Here is a 21,913-nt window from a genome sequence, read left to right as displayed (position 1 = left end):
TGCAGACGACATCCCTCCCGGGAGGCTGCCCAACTGACATTTATCAAACTCCTTTGCGTTTCCGGACAGCCGCCCGGGAGCAGGAGCGAAGGTGAGCGAGGCCAAGGAGGCCGAAGGCACTTCGCAGGTGGAAGCCGGCAAGCGCCTGGAGGAGCTTCGCCGCCGCCGCGGGGAAACCGAGAGCGAGGAGTTCGAGAAGCTCAAACAGAAACAGCAGGAGGCAGCCCTGGAGCTGGAGGAGCTGAAGAAAAAGCGGGAAGAGCGAAGAAAGGTCCTAGAGGAGGAAGAGCAGAGGCGGAAGCAGGAGGAAGCAGAGAGAAAAGTCCGAGAGGAGGTAAGGAGGGCTCAGCTTACCCAAGCCCGCAGTCCGCGGCTGGAGACCCTTGTAGCCCCGGGAATAATGTTTTCGCTGGTGCAGTGCTGCTGCATGGACTCTTACAAATACATTTTAAGAATAATAAACTCACCGTGCATTAGGCACAGTTCTAAACCCTTTACACATAGTAGTCTTTATCCAATTGTAAGAACTTTCTGACGTGAGTAGTCTTATTACCCCATTTTTCAGACAAGAAAAACGAGGCACAGAGCCGTTTTGTCATTTTCCCATGGTCCCATTTACCTTAACCCATTCCCCTCTACTGTCTCTCAATAAAGAACAGCAAGCAGAGGAGGATGAAAAGGTCTGCAGATTCATTATAAGATCTGAGAGTCACATGATAGTTGTTTTCTGATATTGGCAGGGTTTTTATAGAGAAGATTTTTTTTAAGTAGCTTTGCTTTTTTTTTTAATGGAAGAATAAGGAGACGAAGTGGTCAGAAGCAGGGACAGTATCTGCTTTACTCATTACTGTAAACCCAGGACCCAACACAGTGCCAGGCATAGAGCAGGAGCCCGGTAATTACGAACAGATGAATATGTTCCGTCTCTTAAGACAGAACTGAAAACAACAGATAAAGTTACAGAAGGCAAATTTTGAAAACTGAAAAAGTGCTTAACCAACTACAGCTTTACAAGGTGCATTCTTTCCTTTCATCCTGAGGTACATCATTATTCCCGTTTTATGGATAAACAAAAGGGAATCAAATTATTTGAGTGACTTGTGTGTTACTTGACTAATAAATGGTAGAATCAGGATTGAGACCTCGATTTTCCAAATGAGCTTAGAGCTTTGCCCTCTAATCTTAGAAGATAGTGACCTTCCGTCGATCCAACTATGCACAAAGACAGCAGATGGCTTTCTGACATGGATCCTTTGCAAAAATTCCCTAACCTGTGTGGAAAGTCTGGATGAATTATTCCAAGGTCTCTTTCAACTCCAGCTCTCAATGGGTCAGTTGCCTTTGGTTGGGAAGTAATTGGGATGATAGCTCTTTAGAATCAAGCATACCTGGGCTTGTATTTTCTGCCACTTGCAAGCTGGGACCTTGGCAGAGTTCCTGGACTGTGCTAAAACTTCTTTGCCTTATCTGGGAAATAATGTCCAGTTACAGGATTGATGCCACAATCAAACAGATAATTGTGTTCGTGGTGCCTGCTAGTTATAATTATTGTTAACATTGTTATTATTTGTTATTTAGAGGAGCAGAGTGTCAATGAAGGCAGAAGGGAAACACTTACTCTTAGAATTGGTTTGGACCTAGAAGATTATTTGGTCTAACCTCCTGCCAAACAGTGTCTTAGTCAGTGGAACCACAATCACAGATTGTGTGGCCTATGAACAACAGAGATTTATTTCTCACAGTTCTGGAGGTTGGGGAGTTCAAGATCAAGGCGTCAACAATTCTGTGTCTTACCATTTCATAGACCATGGTCTGTCCACTGTGTCCTCAATTGGCAGAAAGGGGAAGAGAGCTCTCTGGGGCCTCTCTTAGTGCCATTCACGAAGACTTCATTCTCAGGATCTAAACACCTCCCAAAGGCCCCACCTCCTAAACCGTCACTCTGGGGGTTAGGACGTTAATGTCTGAATGGCAGCGGAGGAGGGGGGACCCTCAAACATTCAGCCCATAACACAGAGGATCCTTCTGCCACATCCTCTGACAGACGAACCTCCAAACTCTGCTTGGGAACCTACGGTTTAAAAACTACGAAAGACTACACACATCTCTCAGTAAACCGTTCATAGAGGATGTGCAACTGGATTGGAGCTCTGAATGTTTTGCCTGAGAGAGGAGACAGGGGAGAGTATTGCAGACCAGGAATTAAGGCACAGAGGGGCCGGTAGGACACATAGGGTGAACATCTGTGACTGCTTTGGCGCAGTGTCTACGTATTTCAGGTTTGTCAAACCATCTACAATAATCTACTCCGTGGAGGTGGAGACAACCATAAAATTATCTCTTGTACAGTTTGAACATAATACTCTAGATTTAACATAAACTTTGCCCACCGGCTGTCTCATCCGTCTTCACAACTCTCCTCAGAAGGAGGTGGAAGGGACATTTATGTATCTTATATATACAGAAACAGAAGGTCAGTGGTAAATGCCCCGACAGGATGATAACGATAAGGACCAGCTTCACACTGATCCTAGGAATTTTACATGGGCTTTCTCATTTAGCCCTTGCTAAGGCTGTCATTATCCCCATCTTACAGATGAAAAACTGAGGCATTGAACAGATGAGTAACGCGGCCAAAGTCACACAGTTGGGAAGTGGCCGCGCCAGAGTGTCAGGCAGGTGGACTCACGGGCTCAGGCTTCATCTCTGGCGACCACCCTGGAGGAGGGGGTGGCATGCAGTCCAGAAGCCCACTCTTTCCCCTGCGGCACCAGTGCTCCTTCCCCTACATCCCTCTTTCCTTCTGGCTGGAAGCTGATATCGATGTCCGTGTTATTTGTTCTCCTGTCTCAGGAAGAGAAGAGGAGGCTAAGGGAAGAGATTGAAAAGCGGAGGGCGGAAGCTGCTGAGAAGCGTCAGAAGATGCCAGAAGACAGCTTATCGGATGACAAGAAGCCGTTCAAATGTTTCGCCCCCAAAGGTTCATCTCTCAAGGTATCTTTTTCTCCCAGAAAGATTTCTCATCACACCTCTGTCATAATGTGATGGAAACCTGACCTCAGCCCCTTACTTGGCTCTTCATCATGTGGAGCCTCTGCTTCACTGACCTTTCTGCTCCTTCTTTCAGCCTTTTCACAGCTTACCATTGTTGGCAACGTGAGGGAGGGAGAGAAGTGAGGTGGAGAAATTGGTGTCTGTTGTTTCTTAGATGCTTTGGTGTGTGTTAAAGTGACATTCAGCGATTATCTCTAGATTTCACTGACCTGTGCCCTCCGGAGGCCTCATTGCTTGTGAGCAATTGAAAATGGAAACATTTAAAGTTCACCAAGTGGGCAACTGTATTATAAAGGCTGCTTTTCATTTTTAATTTGTCATTGTTAAAAGTAGGGCAGCTGGAAGGGGTACTGGTCAAATTTGAAAGCCGTTATCACAGGAGGAAATGAAGTGTGCCTTGGATAGGGTCCTTTGCCAGGATGAGTCTGGTCCCATCGCTGCCTTCAAGGAGCACAGCTCCCACTTGCCGGAAGTGGGAGAAAAGAGAACAAGCAGAAGGGAGCCCAGTCAAGGACATGGTGGAAGGGTTGACATGCAGAGCAAAGAGAAGAGAAGCAAGAAAGTGCTATCTATTACTTACACTCAGTCTGCCATTATTTTCAAATATATGTCTGTTGTTTTGAGAGTTAACATGTACTGAGCACCTGGCACAGTGAAGATAGTCATTTGTTGAATGAAAAAATGAATGAATGAATCTTCAGAGATTGGAACTTTTAACGCTTTCGCTTCACCTTCATTTTCCATCAACGTAGCAAGGCTACAAAGCATTGACGATGGGCAAAACCAGGAGAGACTCATAGCCAGCCTCCAGCTGGTTAAGTATGTGCATGTGTGTGTCTATAATTGTGTGTGTGAGGTCACCTCATGTGGCCCACTAAAATGTCCAAAAGCCAGTTACTTACATTTTATACCTATTACCTGTTTCACAGGAAAATCAGCATGTTTGATCCCTAAGGAACTTCACCGAGTCTTTTTGATCATCTGGGCCCCAGTCATACCCTGCCACTTCCCTAATGAACTCCGTGTACTCAAACCCTCTGTTCTCAGGATCTGCTTCAGGGGGGAATCCAAACTAAGCCACTGGGGGATTTTATTGTTTAATACTTGCTATTTATAATGTACCCGATGCATACTAGGTACTATGAGGGAGAGAAGTACAAAGCAAGGCCGCTGCCCCTGTGGCATTAACACAGTCGACTGCTCTGGGGAATCCAAGGATTACTGGGTAACTAAGTGCAGACTACCAGCACAGTGAGATCTTAGAACTGAGCAAAGTCAGTAGAGGGAAGCTTTGTGGAATAGAGGAGCTTTATTCATGCACACTGAGATTTGGATTTCAGGGGTGCCTGGGTGGCTCAGTGGGTTAAGTGTGTGACTCTTGATTTCGGTTCAGGTCATGATCTCACTGTTTGTGAGTTTGGGTTCTGCATTGACAGCCTGGAGCCTGCTTGGGATTCTGTCTCCCTCTCTCTCTGCCCCTCCTTTGCTTGCTCTCTCTCTCTCTCTCTCTCTCTCTCTCAAAAATAAATAAATAAAAAGAAATTTGGATGTCATAAAATTTTTCTATGTCATAAAATATTCTTCTTTTGGATTTTAAAACCATTTAACAATATAAAACTCATTCTTAGCTTGAGTGCCATGTGAAAACCATGGCCTGCATAAGACCCATGGGCACATGGGCCGTAGTTTGCAGATCCCCACTATAGAGGAAAGAACAGAAAGGCAAAACAAAACACACACACACACACACACACACACACACACACACACACACAATCCACTCAGTTCAGGCTATCTCCATGCAATGACCAGAGTTTGTTGTGTTCCAAGTCTGGGTCCTTGTGTTCCTGCTTCATCAATAATCAAAGATCCTTCTATCTTCCTTGAAATCTCACCCAAGCTAAACTTTCCTTGAACAGTCTTGGTGACATGAAGAAAGTAGAGGAACATCTATACTTCTAATTTCTATTCTTCCTATTTGCAGGAGAAACTACAGTCCATCCTCCTTCAAATATCTCCTCTCGACTAAATTCTTCAACTTACTTAATTTCTCTGGTCTTTTCCTCAACCAGACTCCTGGCTTCCCATTTCATAGTCTCCCAGGAGGCCATTCATCTGCCCCCTCCGCTGGAGAAGCATGTGTGAGCAATCAAAGTATTTATGTTAAAAAGAAACAAAACATTTTTAAATTTCTGTATAACAGAGACACGCTTTCAGGAACAGACAATCTATTGCTTTTCTCCATAGTATGTGCCTTGAAGAATTTGCTGTGGCTCTGGTTTTAGAGCTCAATTTCATATGCTACCATTGAATTCCTACCATTGTTGCTACTCTTGGCCCTGCGACTTTTGCAAGTGGTTGTAAGCTAACATTGTAGCATGCCAATGCAAGGGAAAACATTTGCTATCTGACCTCAAAATATTATCAACTCATGTATTTTGTTAAGTTCTCATGACTCCTTCTATTCCTTTGTCTGGGAAACTGAACCTGGTTTCGCACAGTTAAATTTTGTTAGCAGTGAATTATTTTTCTTACATAATCCATGCACAGAACAAATTTTAAGTAAATTAAATATAAAATTCGGTTTTTATTGTTGTTGTTTCCATATTTTGGTGGTGAAAGGGGTGTAGAGGAAGGAGAGAGCCAATTTTAGAAAATGAATAGCATGCTTTTCTCCCGAGTTTCATCAGGACAACACCGCCACCTCTCGGTCTTCAGAAGAACCAACTCCTGTCGTTAAACTACAGAAATTTGTGTAGTGTAAATCCAGTGCACATTGTTACATTGTCTAGATTAACCAAGTTAAGGAATTTTCCAATAGGAATGCACCCATAAGTGCATGGTGAGCCCCGACAAAATGCGATAATGAAGTCAAGCTGTATTAAGTACCGTAGACACAAAAGGAGATGTTGGCATCCGAGAATCTCTGTAATTTGAATTAATGGGATAGCCGAGGTCAAAAGCTCATCCCGGAGTCGGAAGGACGCTAGAAGTGCTACAAAGAGCAAGTCTCACCTCTGCTTCCCCTTACTCATGCCTCCGGCCTTCACTATGTGTTTCATTCCTCCATCCCCCCTCCTCTGTGTGTGTTCCCCAAATCTTTGTGCATGGGTTTGCTCCGCAACAAATGTCCTATCCCCTGTACCTCACGCACCCTCACTTCTATAAGCTCACTGATAAAACTGTGTCAACTGTAAACTAAAAATCTCAGCTCCGAATCAAACCTACTGAATATCTTCTCCACCAACCCCAGAAACTCACTTCTCCTATGGCCCCAGCATTTTCTTCTTATCTTTACTTGGTACCTATCACTTGAATGTTCAGTATTTCATTCATATGTTCTGTTAGTCTTCCCTGCTGACTGTGTTCTCCTTAAAGAAAGGGATACTGTCTCATACATTGTCGAGTGTTCAATTTTATCCAGTGGGTACTCAGTATATAATTTATTGCTTAGTTACTTAGCTGGCAGACTGGTAGGGTTAAAAGATGGTTAGATGGATGGATGGAAAGATGGATGGATGGGTGAGTGGATGGATGAATGGATGGATGAATGATGGATGGATAGAGGATGGATGGATGGGTGGACGGATGGATGGATGGATGGACGGATGGATAATATTAAAAGTGCCAGTGCATTGCATGGTTTCAATGTATTTCACCTATTCAACTGGGAACTTTTTCTCCAGGGGTGCACTTCTAAGTTTATATTAAAATCAGGAAAATAAGATTTAAGACACTTCGCATCCCACAAACTCAGGGCTACTGATAGCACTTTTTTTGCAACAAGTTTTATTTTTAATGAGTTTGCTTTTGTCATTATAAGAAATCATTAGAAATGATGAGACTCCCCCCCCCCCCACTAACCTCTATAAAAATGTTACTCAACTGATATTAGAAGTGAAGCATGTTTTCCAAAAAGCCTAAGGGTGTTTATTAATAGTCAATAAGTCCCAGGACAGTCCAGGCCAGAAAGAGCCACAAACATCTCAGAAGACTCTAAGGCACACTCGACCACACCAGTCTAGGGTAACTGAAGTCTAGCAGATTCCTTGGCTGTCCTGCACAGGACAGAAAATGGACTCCTTCAGCACATGTGTGCTTTGGCATAGGCAGTCATAGACAAAGCTTTTACCATGTGCTGACTTTGATAGGTGGTAAATGACAGAGGATATTGCTACCCTGGAGTTGGGTATCATAAGGAGTCAACAGATAATTGCTGACTTACATAGAACATCTGATTTGATGATATAGTTTCAGTAAACCAAAATGTTTGACTTAGTGGCTTTAGTTTTAGCAAAAAGGAATTTCCTAGCTTTAAAGAAAAAAAGGAATTTGTTAAAGACCACCAAACTTACCATTTCATCAGTTTTTCCAGGCTTATTTCCATAATTCCCACTTGGGCTAACAGGGTTTCATGAGAGGCCTCAGCCCTGAGGAGCCGTGCCCCAGTCTCAATCCAGCCCCTTCCCCATCTTCTATATTCAAGACAAATTAGGCTCAGCAGTAGGCTGGACAGCTGTCAAGTTAAGAAACCAGGCTAAGCAGTAAGTGACTAGTTCGGAGTCCCTAGTTACCTTTCTTATTTGATCCTATTACACACGTAATATGTGTTAAAACATGGTGGGAGAATTTTGCTCATCAAATAACACGGTATATCTGTACTTATAAATACGTCCTAAAGGGTAACAGCAAGTGCTTTTGAAAGAAAAAAAAAGTTTTCGTCTTGAAACGTAATTACTTTGCCACTAATTTACATTGTTTCAGAGGCTTTGTTATTCCATTTCTGTCTGGTCTTTAATTTACCTCCAGAACTTTGTATTTCTCCACACTTTCTCTATCACCTGCCCAGTCCTATGTTTGTCCCCTCCAAATCTCACCTCAAATACCTCCTAAGTACTTTACCATGGAGCAGAGTTGCTGGGCACAGAATCCTATTACCCCTGCACACTCTCTGAAGCTTTTACTCGCCCAGTGGCATGGGCCGAGAAACATCGTTTATAAGCTGCAGATATTAACTAGGGTTTGTTTGTTTGTTTGTTTTTCAATTCCTAGATAGAAGAGCGAGCAGAATTTTTGAATAAGTCTGTGCAGAAAAGGTAAACGTGATTAATTGTTCAATGAGAATCATCAGCTGTTCTATATGTAAGGAAAGATTCTCTCTCGTATTTTTATGCATGTGTGTGTGTGTTTATTCACTTAGCAGTGGTGTCAAATCGACTCACCAAGCAGCAGTTGTGTCTAAGATTGACAGCAGACTGGAGCAGTATACCAGCGCAATTGAGGTGAGAGACTGTCTCAGTGCCACGGTCATGGGCAGACAGAAATAGATTCTGCTGATAGATGACCGTAGAAGCTTAGGACGGTAATCACAGCCAATAACCACATTACTATGTTAGAATATTAGTGGTGCTCTATTGTTCTTTGAACTAGCTATACAGAAGAACAGTAATAGAGATAAATCGTAAATAAATTGTTGTTTTCTACTTTCAGCCAGAGTATTCTTTAGTGAAGCTGTTACTCTTTTAATGAATGGGCTTATTGGTATTGAACTATATTACTTGTATGTTCATGAGTATATCTTTAAGATCCTTAGTTACTTACAAAATGTGTTCCCATATGTAATTTCAACAGTTACAACTTGGGTTCATCTTTTTTTTTTTTTTTTAATCTATCAAAACTTTTATTATCAAATAAAAGTAGTACTATAAGTTAATATAAAGGTGATAGCCAGACCAAGTTTCATCATCATCAATTTAAAAATGATTGTTTTGTGCTCTTAAGACCATAGTTTTATGCTTCTTTCTGTTTCAACTTTTTTCCACACCCCGCCCCCAAAGGGGGTTCTACACTATTTGGAAATAAAGTATATTTCCAAGTACCAAAGCACTTGGTATAGTGCCATTGATCAAGATGTGTTTTCTCTCTTTTTGTAGTTTTAGTCAATGGTTTTACCCTTCAGATGTGTATCACAACCTATAAAGTAATTGGATCAGTTTGGTTTGATTTTTCTCCTGTCCTTTGTACTGCAGAGTGGAGATCCCTGTAAAATTGTTCACAAACAAATGATAAGAGGGAATAAGAAAGAGAGAGGTCTGGATGATTTGTCAAATGAATAATCAAGTCCTAACACTCAAGAGGTGATTTTTCACAAGATTGAATGTCCAGTGAAATATAAGACAAATTGCAGATTGTTATTTTCTGTGGCTGAATTGATCGTAGCTCTAATAGGATTAAGGAAGCCAGGACTGGGGCCTCAGAGTTTACACAGTCCCGGGAGATACTTTTATGTGCAGGCCACTGATGGTACCACCTTGCTACCATCCGTGTGTGGCCAACCACCCACACAAGCCACAAGCCACAAAGCAGGACCACCAGAGAAACTGCACGATTCTGGGCATGCCCATCACTACGGCTGGAAACGTATCTTGAATGCACACCTTTCAATTTCTTCATCTGTTATCTCCTCCTTTCAGTATGTTCTCCACACAGAGGTCTCTCAATTGTTTAGTTTTTTAACATGCCCTGTCTTCAGCCCTTTGTGTGTGTCATTCCCTCTACGTGGAATGGCATTTGCTCCTTCTTCTCACCTAGCCACTTCCAAGCCTTGTGTCAGATCTCCATTTTAATGTCACTTCTTCAGAGCAGCCTTCTTTGCTTCCCTAAACTAAGTATTATTCCCCTAACACATGCTCTCTGGGCATGCTTTATGGCACTGCATTCCTTCTCATACCACTTTTCACAATGTGAAATAAATACTTGTGTAACTAGTTACCGTCTCTCTCCCCTATTAAAGTGTTAAGTCCACTGTAGCTTACAGCGCAGACTGTCTTGAGTAGCACAATATCCCCAGAGCCTAGCACAGTGCCCTGCTCACATAAAGCACTTAAAAAGAATCTGTTGAAGAAATGAAGTGAAATATCCCCTTCACAACTAGTGGTGTCCCAGTAAAAGGCATAGTTTCTTTTTTTTTTTAAGTTTATTTCTTTCTTTTTGAGAGAGAAGAAGAGAGAGAGCAAGCAGGGGAGGGGCAGGTGGGAGGGGGAGAGAATCCCAAGCAGGCTTCACATTGTCAGCGCAGAGCCCAACTTGGGGCTCGAACCCACGAGCGATGAGATCGTGACCTGAGCCGAAATCAAGAGTCGGATGCTTAACTGACTGAGCCACCCAGGTGCCCCAAGCATAATTTCATTTTTTAAAGATCCTCTGATATATATATTATGGTTTATTTGAGGTATATATGTCATCAGAATGTAGTTTTACGACAGAATTATTGTAACAGAATTGACAACAGAATTTGGGGGGGAGGTGATATTTTTAAATATCACAGTGAATTTTTTCAATGTTAACGTTGAGGGAGACAAGCTCACTGTAATTTCATGAGAACAGACTTATCAGCACCAACCCTAAAAATAGTTCACACATTTCAGGGAACAAAAACCGCAAAACCTATGAAGCCAGCAGCCTCAGATCTCCCTGTTCCTGCTGAGGGTGTACGCAATATCAAGAGCATGTGGGAGAAAGGGAATGTGTTTTCATCCCCCACTGTATCAGGCACACCAAACAAGGTAAGTATAGGATTTTGGTCTTTTAATTTTGGAAGTTGGATTTTTTTTCCTTTTTCCCCTGTTTGTTTGTTTCTGTCTGTCTGTCTCTCTCTTTTTTTTTTTAAGGAATCACACTAGTTAATAATAAAAGCAATGAAGACGATATAATTCTTTCAGAGGCAATGTGTTCATGAGGCTAGACTCTGTACTATGCTCTCTGGCCACAGTATTCTAAATGAAGAGCTTGAAAATAATCCTCAGCCCCTGGAAATAGGGAGGGGGGTGAGGTGCAGAGGAAAGAAAACCAGATAACATAGTCTTTAAAGAGCAAGTTTAAGGTTTCTTTTACTCAAAATACTAAATCTAAAGATCAATCATTGATCTGTGTCATGTGATGGTTATGTGAAGTAACACTTCATAGTCTTTTGAGGTTACTTTTAAGGGGTTTTTTCTCCAAGTAAAGTTTTTTTTCTCTCTCTCCCTCTCTCTCTGTCATGTTGGATTATTAACTTTGTAGGAGACTGCTGGCTTGAAGGTGGGGGTTTCCAGCCGCATCAATGAATGGCTAACTAAAACCCCAGATGGAAATAAGTCACCCGCTCCCAAACCTTCGGTGAGTAGCTTTGGGTTTTTCTGAAGTTTTTTGATCTCTTAGTTTTTAGCAGCAAAAGAAAACAGGCTGTGGGCCTATTTGCCTGGGAAAGACAGTGCTCCAGTTCAATAGCAAAAAGGAGGGGCTCAGATTTACAGAGGATGGTCCACCCTAGAGGGTAAAATGGAACCATAATCACCTCTACACCCTGAGAAGAGCAGCTAAGCCCGAGCTGGAGGCAGTTCACATTTACACTCTTAACTGGTCTGTTTGTTTAGCTTCCATTCTATAAATCACAGCTAGGAATTTGGAAGTGCAAATGTCAAATTATCTTGGCCACTTCTCTGTGGAGAGCACTCCTAGACTTATTCCCCAAAGAATGTGTATGTTGGCTATTTTGAACCCATATTTTCTAATTTGCCTAATTTCTGTAACTTAACACAAAAATATAGTAATTGGGTAGTTGTTGAAATAATTGCTGTAATTTTATTGTCAACACCTCCAAAGGAAAGCCATTAGAAAGAAAAAAAAACAGTAGAACTGGAAACTATAAAAACGGGTTATGAATGTTATTTTTGGAAATCTAACATTTTCTTATTAAGAGTGGCTATCTTACTATAAAAATGTTCCTTTAAATTTTTCATTGAATGTCTGATAATTGCTTTCCATTTATCATTATAATCAAAAACCTTACTAAGCTCCCTACCAAATATTAGTGGATTTTCTCTGTTAGATTGCTTTTATGCCTTTGTTGGTGCCCAACGGAGCAGAGACTGCCTTGTCACAACCACTCTAAGCCAGAGGTAGAAGAAAAGCATTCTAAATCATGGTCTCTGCATTGCTGACCATTTTATTTCATCCATTGGCTCCATGTTTAGTCTCCAAAGTCAGTAAAGTTTATCACTTTTCCAACTTAAAAAAGAAAAAATAGAAATATTTCCATATCTTTCATGGATGCAACTCCCTATAGTCATCTAATTAGTATTCAGCCCAAGATTTTTTGCATTAGGACTCACAGGAGGTATAAAACTTAATGTAAACCCAAGTTACAATTGGAAAGTCTTTATATATTGGAAAAAACTTCTCTTCCGCCTTCCCAGTAGATACAGGAAAGGGGGCCTATAATTGGAGACAGTTTAAGTGAGAGATCATACCCAAGAGGTATGTTCTCTTAAGTGTCTCAAATTTCCCCAGCACCCAAGGTGACATAAAGAGTAGAAATTACTTTTTGGGGGCGTCTGGGTGGCTCAGTTGGTTGAGCATCCAACTTCGGGTCAGGTCATGATCTCATGGTTCGTGGGTTGGAACCCCATGTCAGGCTCTGTGGTGACAGCTCAGAGCCTGGAGCCTACTTAGGATCCTGTGTCTTCCTCTCTCTCTGCTCCCCTCCCCCCACTCCTGTTCTTATCTCTCTCTGTCTCTCAAAAATAAATAAACACTAAAAAAAAAAAAAAGAGTAGAAATTCCTTTTTTAAATGGTAATTTATATAATTTATATAAGTTATATAAGTTCCAGACTAGTGATTATTAGCCTTTCTGAATTGGGGATCTCTTTGAAAACCTAATGAAATCTAAGGACCCTGTCCCCACAAACCTGCATTTGACACAAATTCAGAAAGTTCATGGACCCACTGAAGATCTCACAAGCAAGGATAAAGAGAGAAGGTGTATGTTTTCTTCTTTGATGAGTATGGCACGTTGCTAGAGGAGATGGTCACTTTTTCACATTTACAGTATTTGCAATCTATTTCATTTCTATATCCTATTATACTCCTATATTCAGCCCAGGACTTGACCCATACTCTTTTAGCAGTACCTTAACTGATAAATCTATCATCATCTGTATCATCCTAATGGGAGGGTTAAGAGATTTAACTTAGTTATTATTACAACAGATATAATAACTGTGTCAAGGTTTCCACCAAAAAAGCCCATTTTCTGGCAGGACCAAAAGGTATTACAGGGAAATTACAAAATCATTGCCTGCCTTACCTATGATTTAGTAAGCAATTTGCTAGACCATCTCCTAGAGGATGGAGAGGAAAAGGAAAGAAGAATGTGGCAATTAGTATAGCTCGTGGTGACCGCTTTTTTCCTATGTCCCATTGGATTTTGTAGACTAGTGTGGCTTCCTGAATGAAGGTCACATCGGAAGAAAACACATGTAAGTGATGTTATAAATAAAAGCCAGTTTGAGTATGCTTGATAAGCAATTTAAGCTTTGTGCACATCCCTGGCGTAGTAGACGCAGCGCTATGCCAAAATCTGAATAAGCAACAAGGCAGTCTCTGGGGAACGACATGACTTGGAGCCCAGCAAGGCAGGAAAGTAAGTCAGAGACACTATGGATCCAGGAGAAATGAAATTTCTGAAATGCGGAAAGTGCTGGAAGGATCCAGCAGATGCATAAAACTTGTCAGGAAAAGGTTAAGTCCAGGAAAGCAGCTTAGAAAGACAGATCAAGCAAGGATCTGATCCAGGCCTTGTCCAGGTGGTCTCATACTGGTGGCCTGCAGCTAAGATCTGTGTAGTTTGGGGCCGTCGTGTTTTATTCCCCTTTTTAAAATTGTAATTTGAACACGTTTCAGGTGTAGAGGCAGACAGTCTTGAATTTGTCGATTCTCTGTTGTTGTTGTTGTTGTTGTTGTTGTTGTCATCGTCGTCGTCGTCGTTGTTGTTGTTGTCGTTGTTCTGCACCAGGCCTCTGCAGGCATTTGTATTTCCAGCCTGGCCCTTCATGGCAGGCATCTGAGTTTGACACCCTTGGGACTCTGGTCAGCCTGACCCTGAACCCAGGATGTCAGAAGATTACCTAAGACAACAGCAAATAGGAGACCTTCAAAGGGGCCTTCTGATTTGCGATCAGAAGTGGTTTCTCTTCAGCCCCTTGTTTATGTTCCCCAGTATTCATGGGTGGAAGGGACAGCCTGGCTTTGTTTTGACAGATGTGTGGCATGTGGACAGTAAGGAAAAATCAGAGGGAAATTCTTTCACCAAAGCAGTCCTCACCCAGGGAAACCTCAAGAAGGAAGGGAGTAATCCAAGGATTAGTGTCTTGCTCAAGAATTCCCCAAAGGGAAACACCACTGGCTATGTAATAATATTCATATATGCTAAAAATTAAAAGTGTTCAAAATAGCTCATCAAATCAATATTACTTAGGGTCCCTGAAATTTAACTTATTCAAAATCAAACATTGATTTATACCTGATTCTTTACTGGGACATCTACTGCTGTTTGTGGGTAGAATTCCCAGGATTTCGGGGTAACTTTGTAAACGGAATCCAGTTCTGAGTATGTCTGTTTTATCTGGTTTGACTGTTCTTTGTGTCTAAACTACATGTTATGTATAGCAATTTAAGTGCTAATTTGTCTTTCTTTTTGTTTAAAAAAAACAACAACAACAATGTCTTTCTCAGCTGAATTCTCTTCTTCATTCTCTGATCTCTGGTTGATTGGAAACCTGCTTCTCCTGCTTCATTTCTCCCTCTTCTTCCGGAGTGGGTCTTTCTCTAAAATGTAGTCTGGTCAGGTAATTTCATTTATATTTCCCTTTTGATTTAAAATGCCAACTTACCACTTGGATGTTAATATTTTCTTAAAATGGACTCTTTAAACTCTTTAAGTGCTCTCAAAAGATTCATAGGCAGGATTTAAGGGAAATACACTTCACCGTCTTCTGTAGAAGAACATTCGTGTGAAAGAATAACAATTGTTTTATATGAATCAAATAAATAAAGTAATAACAGCCCCTTTCCAGAGCTTCCATTAGTATGTTCCTAATTATAGTTTCCCAAATTTTCAGTCTTCCAGACAATTTGGCAGCTCCTAGCTACATTGGCAAAGGTAGTGGAATTCTTCAAAAACAATCTGATTTGTTGCTTACTGGTTCCAAGTTAAATAGGTATAACTCTCTCCTAGAATATCAGGAATCCCAGCCACAACGGAAATCCAGAAACTCAGTAAGATTAAGGTAAATCTGAAATGCTTCACATGGTACCATTTAACCAGTGCATTTTTAGTGTCGAGATTTCAATAGTGTCTGTCAAAAATATGTCCATTTAGACCAGTGTCTGTGGATAAATGCAATTGCTATTAGCTTTGCCTTCCTAATGAGAAAAGGGCTTGCCAAAATAAACATTACTATTTTGGTAAAACACATTTCTTTTCTCCAAACTACCTTTGCCAAGTACTAGCATAAGCAAATGCTGGAAGAAAAGTAAATGGAAACAGAAATTTGGACCCTTATCCAAACCAAATTAATTATGAGGTAGTAAATAACGAGTCAAAGCTATGTAACTGTTATCAAGCGTATTTTAGTGTTTTCTTCCCAAGATTTCCACATGTTTTCACATATGTCATCAGCTCGATTTTCTCTTATGGGTACAATTTGTGGCAAATGTTTACTTTCATGGGGCTAGGTTCTACTGATACACTTCTGAATTACCCGCCTACTCCTCAGGAAACACGAAATGACTTGAGTCTGAGAAAAGTGCAATTAGAAAAGAATTTTAGTTTGAGCTGCCCAGAAGCAGACCCCAAGATAGTGCAGGTAGTTTGCTTGGGAGGTGAAGAAAACACTGCAGGAAGTGAGTCAGGGAAAAGCAGGTAACCAATAATGTTATTAAGCACATGGGCTATAAAAACTTAATCCCACTGGGCAACCCAACATAAAACACATGCTTCAGAGTTACTCCTACATGAGGCATGAGTGAGCCTGAAAAATATTCTTGCACCAAGTCTCATCGGTGAGTGATTGAGGACTGCTCCTGGGGTTGTTAACTCTCTGAACTTCCAGCCTCCCTCCTGGGTGGGCGATGTGGGCATCTGTAGCCAGAGAAGGTCCTCAGGCAAAGAAATGGAATATCGGCATCTAGAAGTTAGGCTGGAATGTACTAAAGTCCTAAGAGTTCAGGGATACAGGCAGAACACTGAAAGAAAAGGTAATCTGCAAGAGGTGAAACGCTTACACAACCTCAAAAGAATTATTTAAAGCTAACGTATGTTCTGTTCACTTCTAACAGTGTGAAAAGTTAAAAATAGGCTACATTATTTTAAATATGCTTTTATTCCAATTCTACTGACCCATTAACAGTAAGCCCTTGGTTGAGGATAGGAACTAAATGCTGGATAATTCTAGCCCATTCTCGTGTCATAACATAGATCAAGGTCTATGTAAAACCAGACTGTGGCTAATGATCCTTTTGATTCCATCCATTTCATATCACTAGGATAAAGTGTATTAAACAAGAACTTGATTCAAACAAATAACAGACGTGGTGACTTATTTAGACCTGGTCAGAAAATATAAATGGCCACCCTACCAATTTTCTCTGCTTTTCCTTCATTAGGATTTGAGGCCAGGAGACGTATCTGGCAAGCGGAACCTCTGGGAAAAGCAATCTGTGGATAAGGTCACTTCTCCCACTAAGGTAATTTTCTGGGAAGATTTGTTTTTCATAGGTTCTTTTCCTGCTGTGTGCTGCAGTATGATGTCCCAGGGTCAAATGAGACATATCACAGATCCACAGAGCCTTGTCTGGGTAACAATCACCTTCTAAAAATTTATATATGGTACAGTGAAAGGCAAAGTTCACAGAGCCTTCAGAATTGTAGGCTTGTCAGTCATCCAACATAAATAGTCCAAACTCGTAGGGTAGTTCCCAGCAAGACATTCTAGAAATGCCACAGTGTTAGGAGTGTTGACTACAGAGGTCGTGTCATATAAGCATGGTCTGTAACTTCCTTACACGGTCCAGGCTTGGAGCCACAGGCATTTGAAGATCACCTGGGGAAAAACGTCTTTCTCCGTGAATGGCTCCAAAGCTGCTTTCTGGAACTATTACCTTGCCAGCAGCCTACGACCTAAGGTTGCTATGGCAAAAAGTTAAAATAGTATTTAAAAGTTAGGCAAAACTTGCTACCCTATGAAAACTTATAGTTAAGAGTGCTTGGATTTGTCTTTTTTTGGGGGTAGGGAGGGTCTTCTGGTCAAAGGCTATGCTCATTCTTCACACAGGAGGCTCCGGACAATATCTAAATGATGCACAGCCTGAAAATAAGACCCCTTGTTGTCCAGCCAATTCAACTTCTAATCGTAGCCCTTCCCCAATTCAAGCAACAAGCCCAGGCTTCTCTTTTTAATAGAGGAAAAATTGAAAAGAGAGAAATCAGAGAGCCACTAATAAGCAGAATTAGAACAGTGTGCTTATGGGCCAATTTAGAAGCACTTTTCTAGCAAACCCAGAACGAGGAACACCTCAAAGGCAATCAGATTTCTGCAGTTTCTCAAGTGAGAGAATCCCTTCCCCTTCCCTACCTTCTACAGGCTCCTAAGTCTGGCACAGCTGCCTAAGTGTGTTGTTCCATCTCTTGATCAGTTATTGATTGCTCTTACGTTCCAATAAAATCCACTAGCCCAGTCTCTCTACTTATGGTGAGTTTTAAACAAGTTTTCTAAGTCATGGCTAAACATATTAGAAGTACCTGGTAATAATTATCACCACTACAAACCACTAACGCTTTCTGAGTGTCTGCTCTATGCAAGGGACTGTTCTACTTTCTTAAGCTACATTATCTCAACTACCCTGTGAAGTGGGTTTTATTATTACTTCCATTTAGAGCTGAGGAAAACAAAGCACAGAGAGATGAACTTTCCCAAAGCCACACAGCAAATAATCTAGCAAAGCCTGCATTGAAGCTGAGGCAATCTGGTCTGAGCCTACATTCTTAACCATTATGCATGCTGCTTGCTTTTGAAGATTGCATATTTAGCAGAAAATATAAAGTTTTAAAGTTCTTTGCTCAGTTTTCTCCTGGTGGAGGAGGGTAGGGGGATCATTTATTAGTTTCTTTTTTCAGGCAAAGAATGAACTTTTGTTGACTTAAGCCATTATGGCCCCTCTAGCATCTCAGAAGTGGCGGTCCAAATGTGTATGTAGTTGGATTTCTGAGTAGAGGGTACCAGCTGTCGGTAACCCATCAATACCGGTTTAATGGAGCCTCTCCAGAGGATAACATTCCTCTGAGCCAGGGTTCTGGAAAGTGGGATACAGATATAATCTGGAATGGTAAAACTCAAGAGAACTCCACTCATGTTCAATACAACATAAACAGCACTCCTTGGAATTATGCAACATGGTGGTACAGGTGGGAAGGTGACAGGGTGAGTGCCCCCTTCTCCTCAGTCTATAACACAAAAGTCTCTGTACAGTAGTAATGATGATAGTAATAATAATAATATGAATAAAACCATGAGGCCCAGAGATGGGTTTATGCAGTAGCAGAGTAGATGGCTTCTTTGCTCCAAAATGTCAAGCTCACTACATGTCATGCAATCATTCCTTTGAAATGGAAGTACTCATTTGAAAATGCAGATTCACAGCACTAATAGTTGTGGCTACATCAGTAAGGACTTTTAGTAAAGGGCCAGATAAGTTTCGAGGGTAGGGGTGTTAAGAACAGAAAGGAAGAGGGGTGCCTGGATGGCTCAGTCAGTTTAATGTCCAACTTCAGCTCAGATCATGATCTCATGGTTCATGAGTTCGAGCCCCGCATCAGGCTCTGTGCTGACAGCTCAGAGTCTGGAGCCTGCTTCAGAGTCTGTATCTCCCTCTCTCTGCCCTCACCTGCTCATGCTCTGTCTCGCTCTTTCTCTCTCTCTCCAAAATAAATAAACACTAAAAAAATATATTTAAAAAAAAGAATAGAAGGGAAGAAATAAAACATAACACATTCCACTTCTCCATTGTCCTTGACGTGGCCAAGACTGAGCCATTCAGTCACGTGTGCCTGTTCTGGAAAACACACTACAGATTCCTGGCCCTTCAAGTGGAGTTTAAAAAAAAAAAAACAAAAACTCCTTGACTATGAATGTCACAAACAAGGCTAAAAACCAAGATAGGGAAGGGGAAATATAAAGAAGAAAGAAAGAAGAAAGTAAAAAAACCAACAGAAGTGAGGGTAGACTAGAAGATGAGGAGCATATTTGAATAGAATACCAGCAATAGGGGCGCCTGGGTGGCGCAGTCGGTTGAGCGTCCGACTTCAGCCAGGTCACTATCTCGCGGTCCGTGAGTTCGAGCCCCGCGTCAGGCTCTGGGCTGATGGCTCGGAGCCTGGAGCCTGTTTCCGATTCTGTGTCTCCCTCTCTCTCTGCCCCTCCCCCGTTCATGCTCTGTCTCTCTCTGTCCCAAAAATAAATTTTAAAACGTTGGAAAAAAAAAAAAAAGAATACCAGCAATAATCCCCCCTTTCATAAATATTTATTCCTGCCATATTACAGTTATTTTTGTCTTCTTCTGACACAAAACGTCTCGCTGAAACACCACGGCTTCTGGATTTAAAGCTCTCTTCTCTTAGCAGGTTTGAGACAATTCAAGAAAGAACCCAAAGTAGCCGCTTCAAGATGCTGGACCAGCTCAGTTGAAGAGGGCTAGTTTGCTCTGTTTTATATTTATGTTGATTTACTAAATTGAGTTCATTTCCTTTTGTTTTATTTTTCATTATCCCAGTAAACCCATGTATATTATCACTATATTTAATAATCACAGTCTAGAGGTGTTCATGGTAAAAGTACTGCCTTTGCACAGGAGCCTGTTTCTAAAGAAACCCATGCTGTGAAATAGAGACTTTCCTACTGATCATCATAACTCTGTGTCTGAACAGTGATACCAACCACGTCAGAAGTCAACAAAAGGAGATTCAAGTTGAAAATTGCCTGAGGAATGTGTGCAGTGTCCAGAAAAACGAACCATAGTGGTTTCGTTTTGGTTTTTTTTTTTATTTTAAATACAGAAGTCATGTTATTTCTGCACTTTAGAATAAAGCATGGAAGAAATTATCTCAGTGGGCAATTGTAACACTTTCTGAAAGTAATCCGTTTCAGATTTGAGATACTACAATAATCTTTACAAAATGTCTTTAAAAAAAAAAAAAAGACGTACTGTTAAGGTATTCCTTTTTTCATGCTGATGAATATCTAAATTGGTTTATGATGTTAGCTGACATTGGTACTGATTCTTTAGGTTGGTTGCTTTGTGGATTTCTTTGGTAGTGATAGCGAACCACATTTTAGATGACCTGATCATGTATGTATGTGCATACACATATACAAACACACTAATGGTAGGAAGCTTTTTTACGTGCTAGACTATTATATTTAGCAGTATGTCCTTGTAACTAGCCAATATCACAGCTTTTTAAAAACTAAAGATCACAATATTATATTAATATTTCATATTTGCCAATAGAGACATGGCAGAACAGGTATTGATATGTTTCCAGTGCCCGCTAACCTGTAAGAAGAAAAGAGAGATTAGAAGTGTCAAAATGAGTTGGCATTTTCTATAAAACATAGTATTTAGTTTATAATTAAAAGCAATCTTGAAGTCCAGGCTGAATTGTACTAAATCTACCATCTGGGTCAAACTCCAAGCTTGCTCAGAACTGTATTCTATTCTTAATATCAAGTCCGCAGTAGGTTGGCTTAGATGACAAATGAGGTCTCTCCCTTCTCTAACATTGAAAGACAAGAATTTTAGTTGCAAATTGTACAGATTGGAATTCTACAGATGGATATACTATGACCAACACTGGCTAATGTCTGGAAGCAGAGAAGAAAAGCGAGCAAGAGCCAATATTTAGGAGTCATGACAGCACTTCCATTCTTAACGGACTGAAATGCCTTTTAAAGTAAACTTTTCTATTTTTTTTAGTCATTGGTACTTGTCATAAGTTGATAACGTGTTGAATTTTGAAAAACTCTATGTCCCTTTTATTAGTCTTACCTTTTACCCCCAAGTCTATTGACTTGTCATTTTTACATTTTACACACACAATCTAGATATCAGATCTTATTTTAGCTTATAAGTGTTCACCTATTCTTCACAATGGATGACAAAAGAGTACTCCAGTGTCTTGGCAATACGTTCTAGCGTAGAGATATACATACAGTGTAATTCTATAAACTTATACCTCATTTGACTTAACCAAAATTGTCTTAGTCTCAATTCCTGCCACAATGAGGGAGCCTCGCAAATGCCTCTTTCCTAATCTATGGTATTGCCCTGGAAGAACTTGCCAGGGCAAGGCTGGCATGAGAAGTGACCACTGCCTTTCAAAGTCTATTTTCCTCGTAAACCAGTAAAGAGCTGTTGAATCCTGTAGCTGTAGCACACCTGGGCCAAAGGAAGGAAAGCCACAAGGATTGCACAGGTCATGCCCCTATGACAGAGTAGACATGAGTCTATGATAAAACGAACTAGAATTCACATGCAGTGCCTAATTTAGCACCAACTCCCATAATTGGAGTGAAATGGATCAAAGTTTGAATTAAGGCCGATGGTGAGGTAACATTGCTTTGTTGTACTTTTGAATAAGAGCTTCTCTTGATCACTATTATATATTTTTTCTAGAAAGTCTAAAGTTGAGAAGAGAATATATCGATCCTGACTTTTATTCCAATACTGGATGGAATAAGTTTTAGGGTAGAACTTTGTTCAGTTTGGATTTAATCTTTTGAAAAATAAATTCCTTGTTTACTTGTTTGATTACAGTTCTCTTTGTTATCTTTAAGAAGTAAGACTGCAAGGTGACTAGCATGTTCTGTGAATCTGCCATTCCTAAAAATTTTATAAACACTTGATATTTTTCACTGATAATTGATCGCTGCAATAAATATATATTGTGAAAATGCATCCACAATAAATGGAATTCCTCCAAA

The 21,913-nt window shown here is 40.7% G+C and overlaps 1 protein-coding gene across 9 annotated transcripts in view; it reads left to right on the top strand.

Moving 5' to 3' along the window:
- Positions 1 to 21,913, top strand: part of CALD1 (caldesmon 1) — a 189,271-nt gene extending 167,358 nt beyond the window's left edge. For 6 of the 9 annotated variants that reach the window (XM_058724228.1, XM_058724223.1, XM_058724224.1 and 3 more), the window contains 8 exons: positions 70 to 334; positions 2,854 to 2,994; positions 8,107 to 8,150; positions 8,255 to 8,336; positions 10,482 to 10,619; positions 11,116 to 11,211; positions 16,542 to 16,622; positions 19,552 to 21,913. In XM_058724228.1, the coding sequence (XP_058580211.1) occupies positions 70 to 334; positions 2,854 to 2,994; positions 8,107 to 8,150; positions 8,255 to 8,336; positions 10,482 to 10,619; positions 11,116 to 11,211; positions 16,542 to 16,622; positions 19,552 to 19,560 (856 nt within the window). In that variant the 3' untranslated portion in view covers positions 19,561 to 21,913. The remainder of the gene's footprint in view (positions 1 to 69; positions 335 to 2,853; positions 2,995 to 8,106; positions 8,151 to 8,254; positions 8,337 to 10,481; positions 10,620 to 11,115; positions 11,212 to 16,541; positions 16,623 to 19,551) is intronic. The other 3 variants (XM_058724226.1, XM_058724232.1, XM_058724227.1) reach the window with 2 other exon arrangements.

This window comes from Neofelis nebulosa, chromosome 4, assembly GCF_028018385.1.
Source record: "Neofelis nebulosa isolate mNeoNeb1 chromosome 4, mNeoNeb1.pri, whole genome shotgun sequence".
NCBI lineage: Eukaryota > Metazoa > Chordata > Mammalia > Carnivora > Felidae > Neofelis > Neofelis nebulosa.
This window is presented reverse-complemented; position numbering and strand designations above follow the sequence as displayed.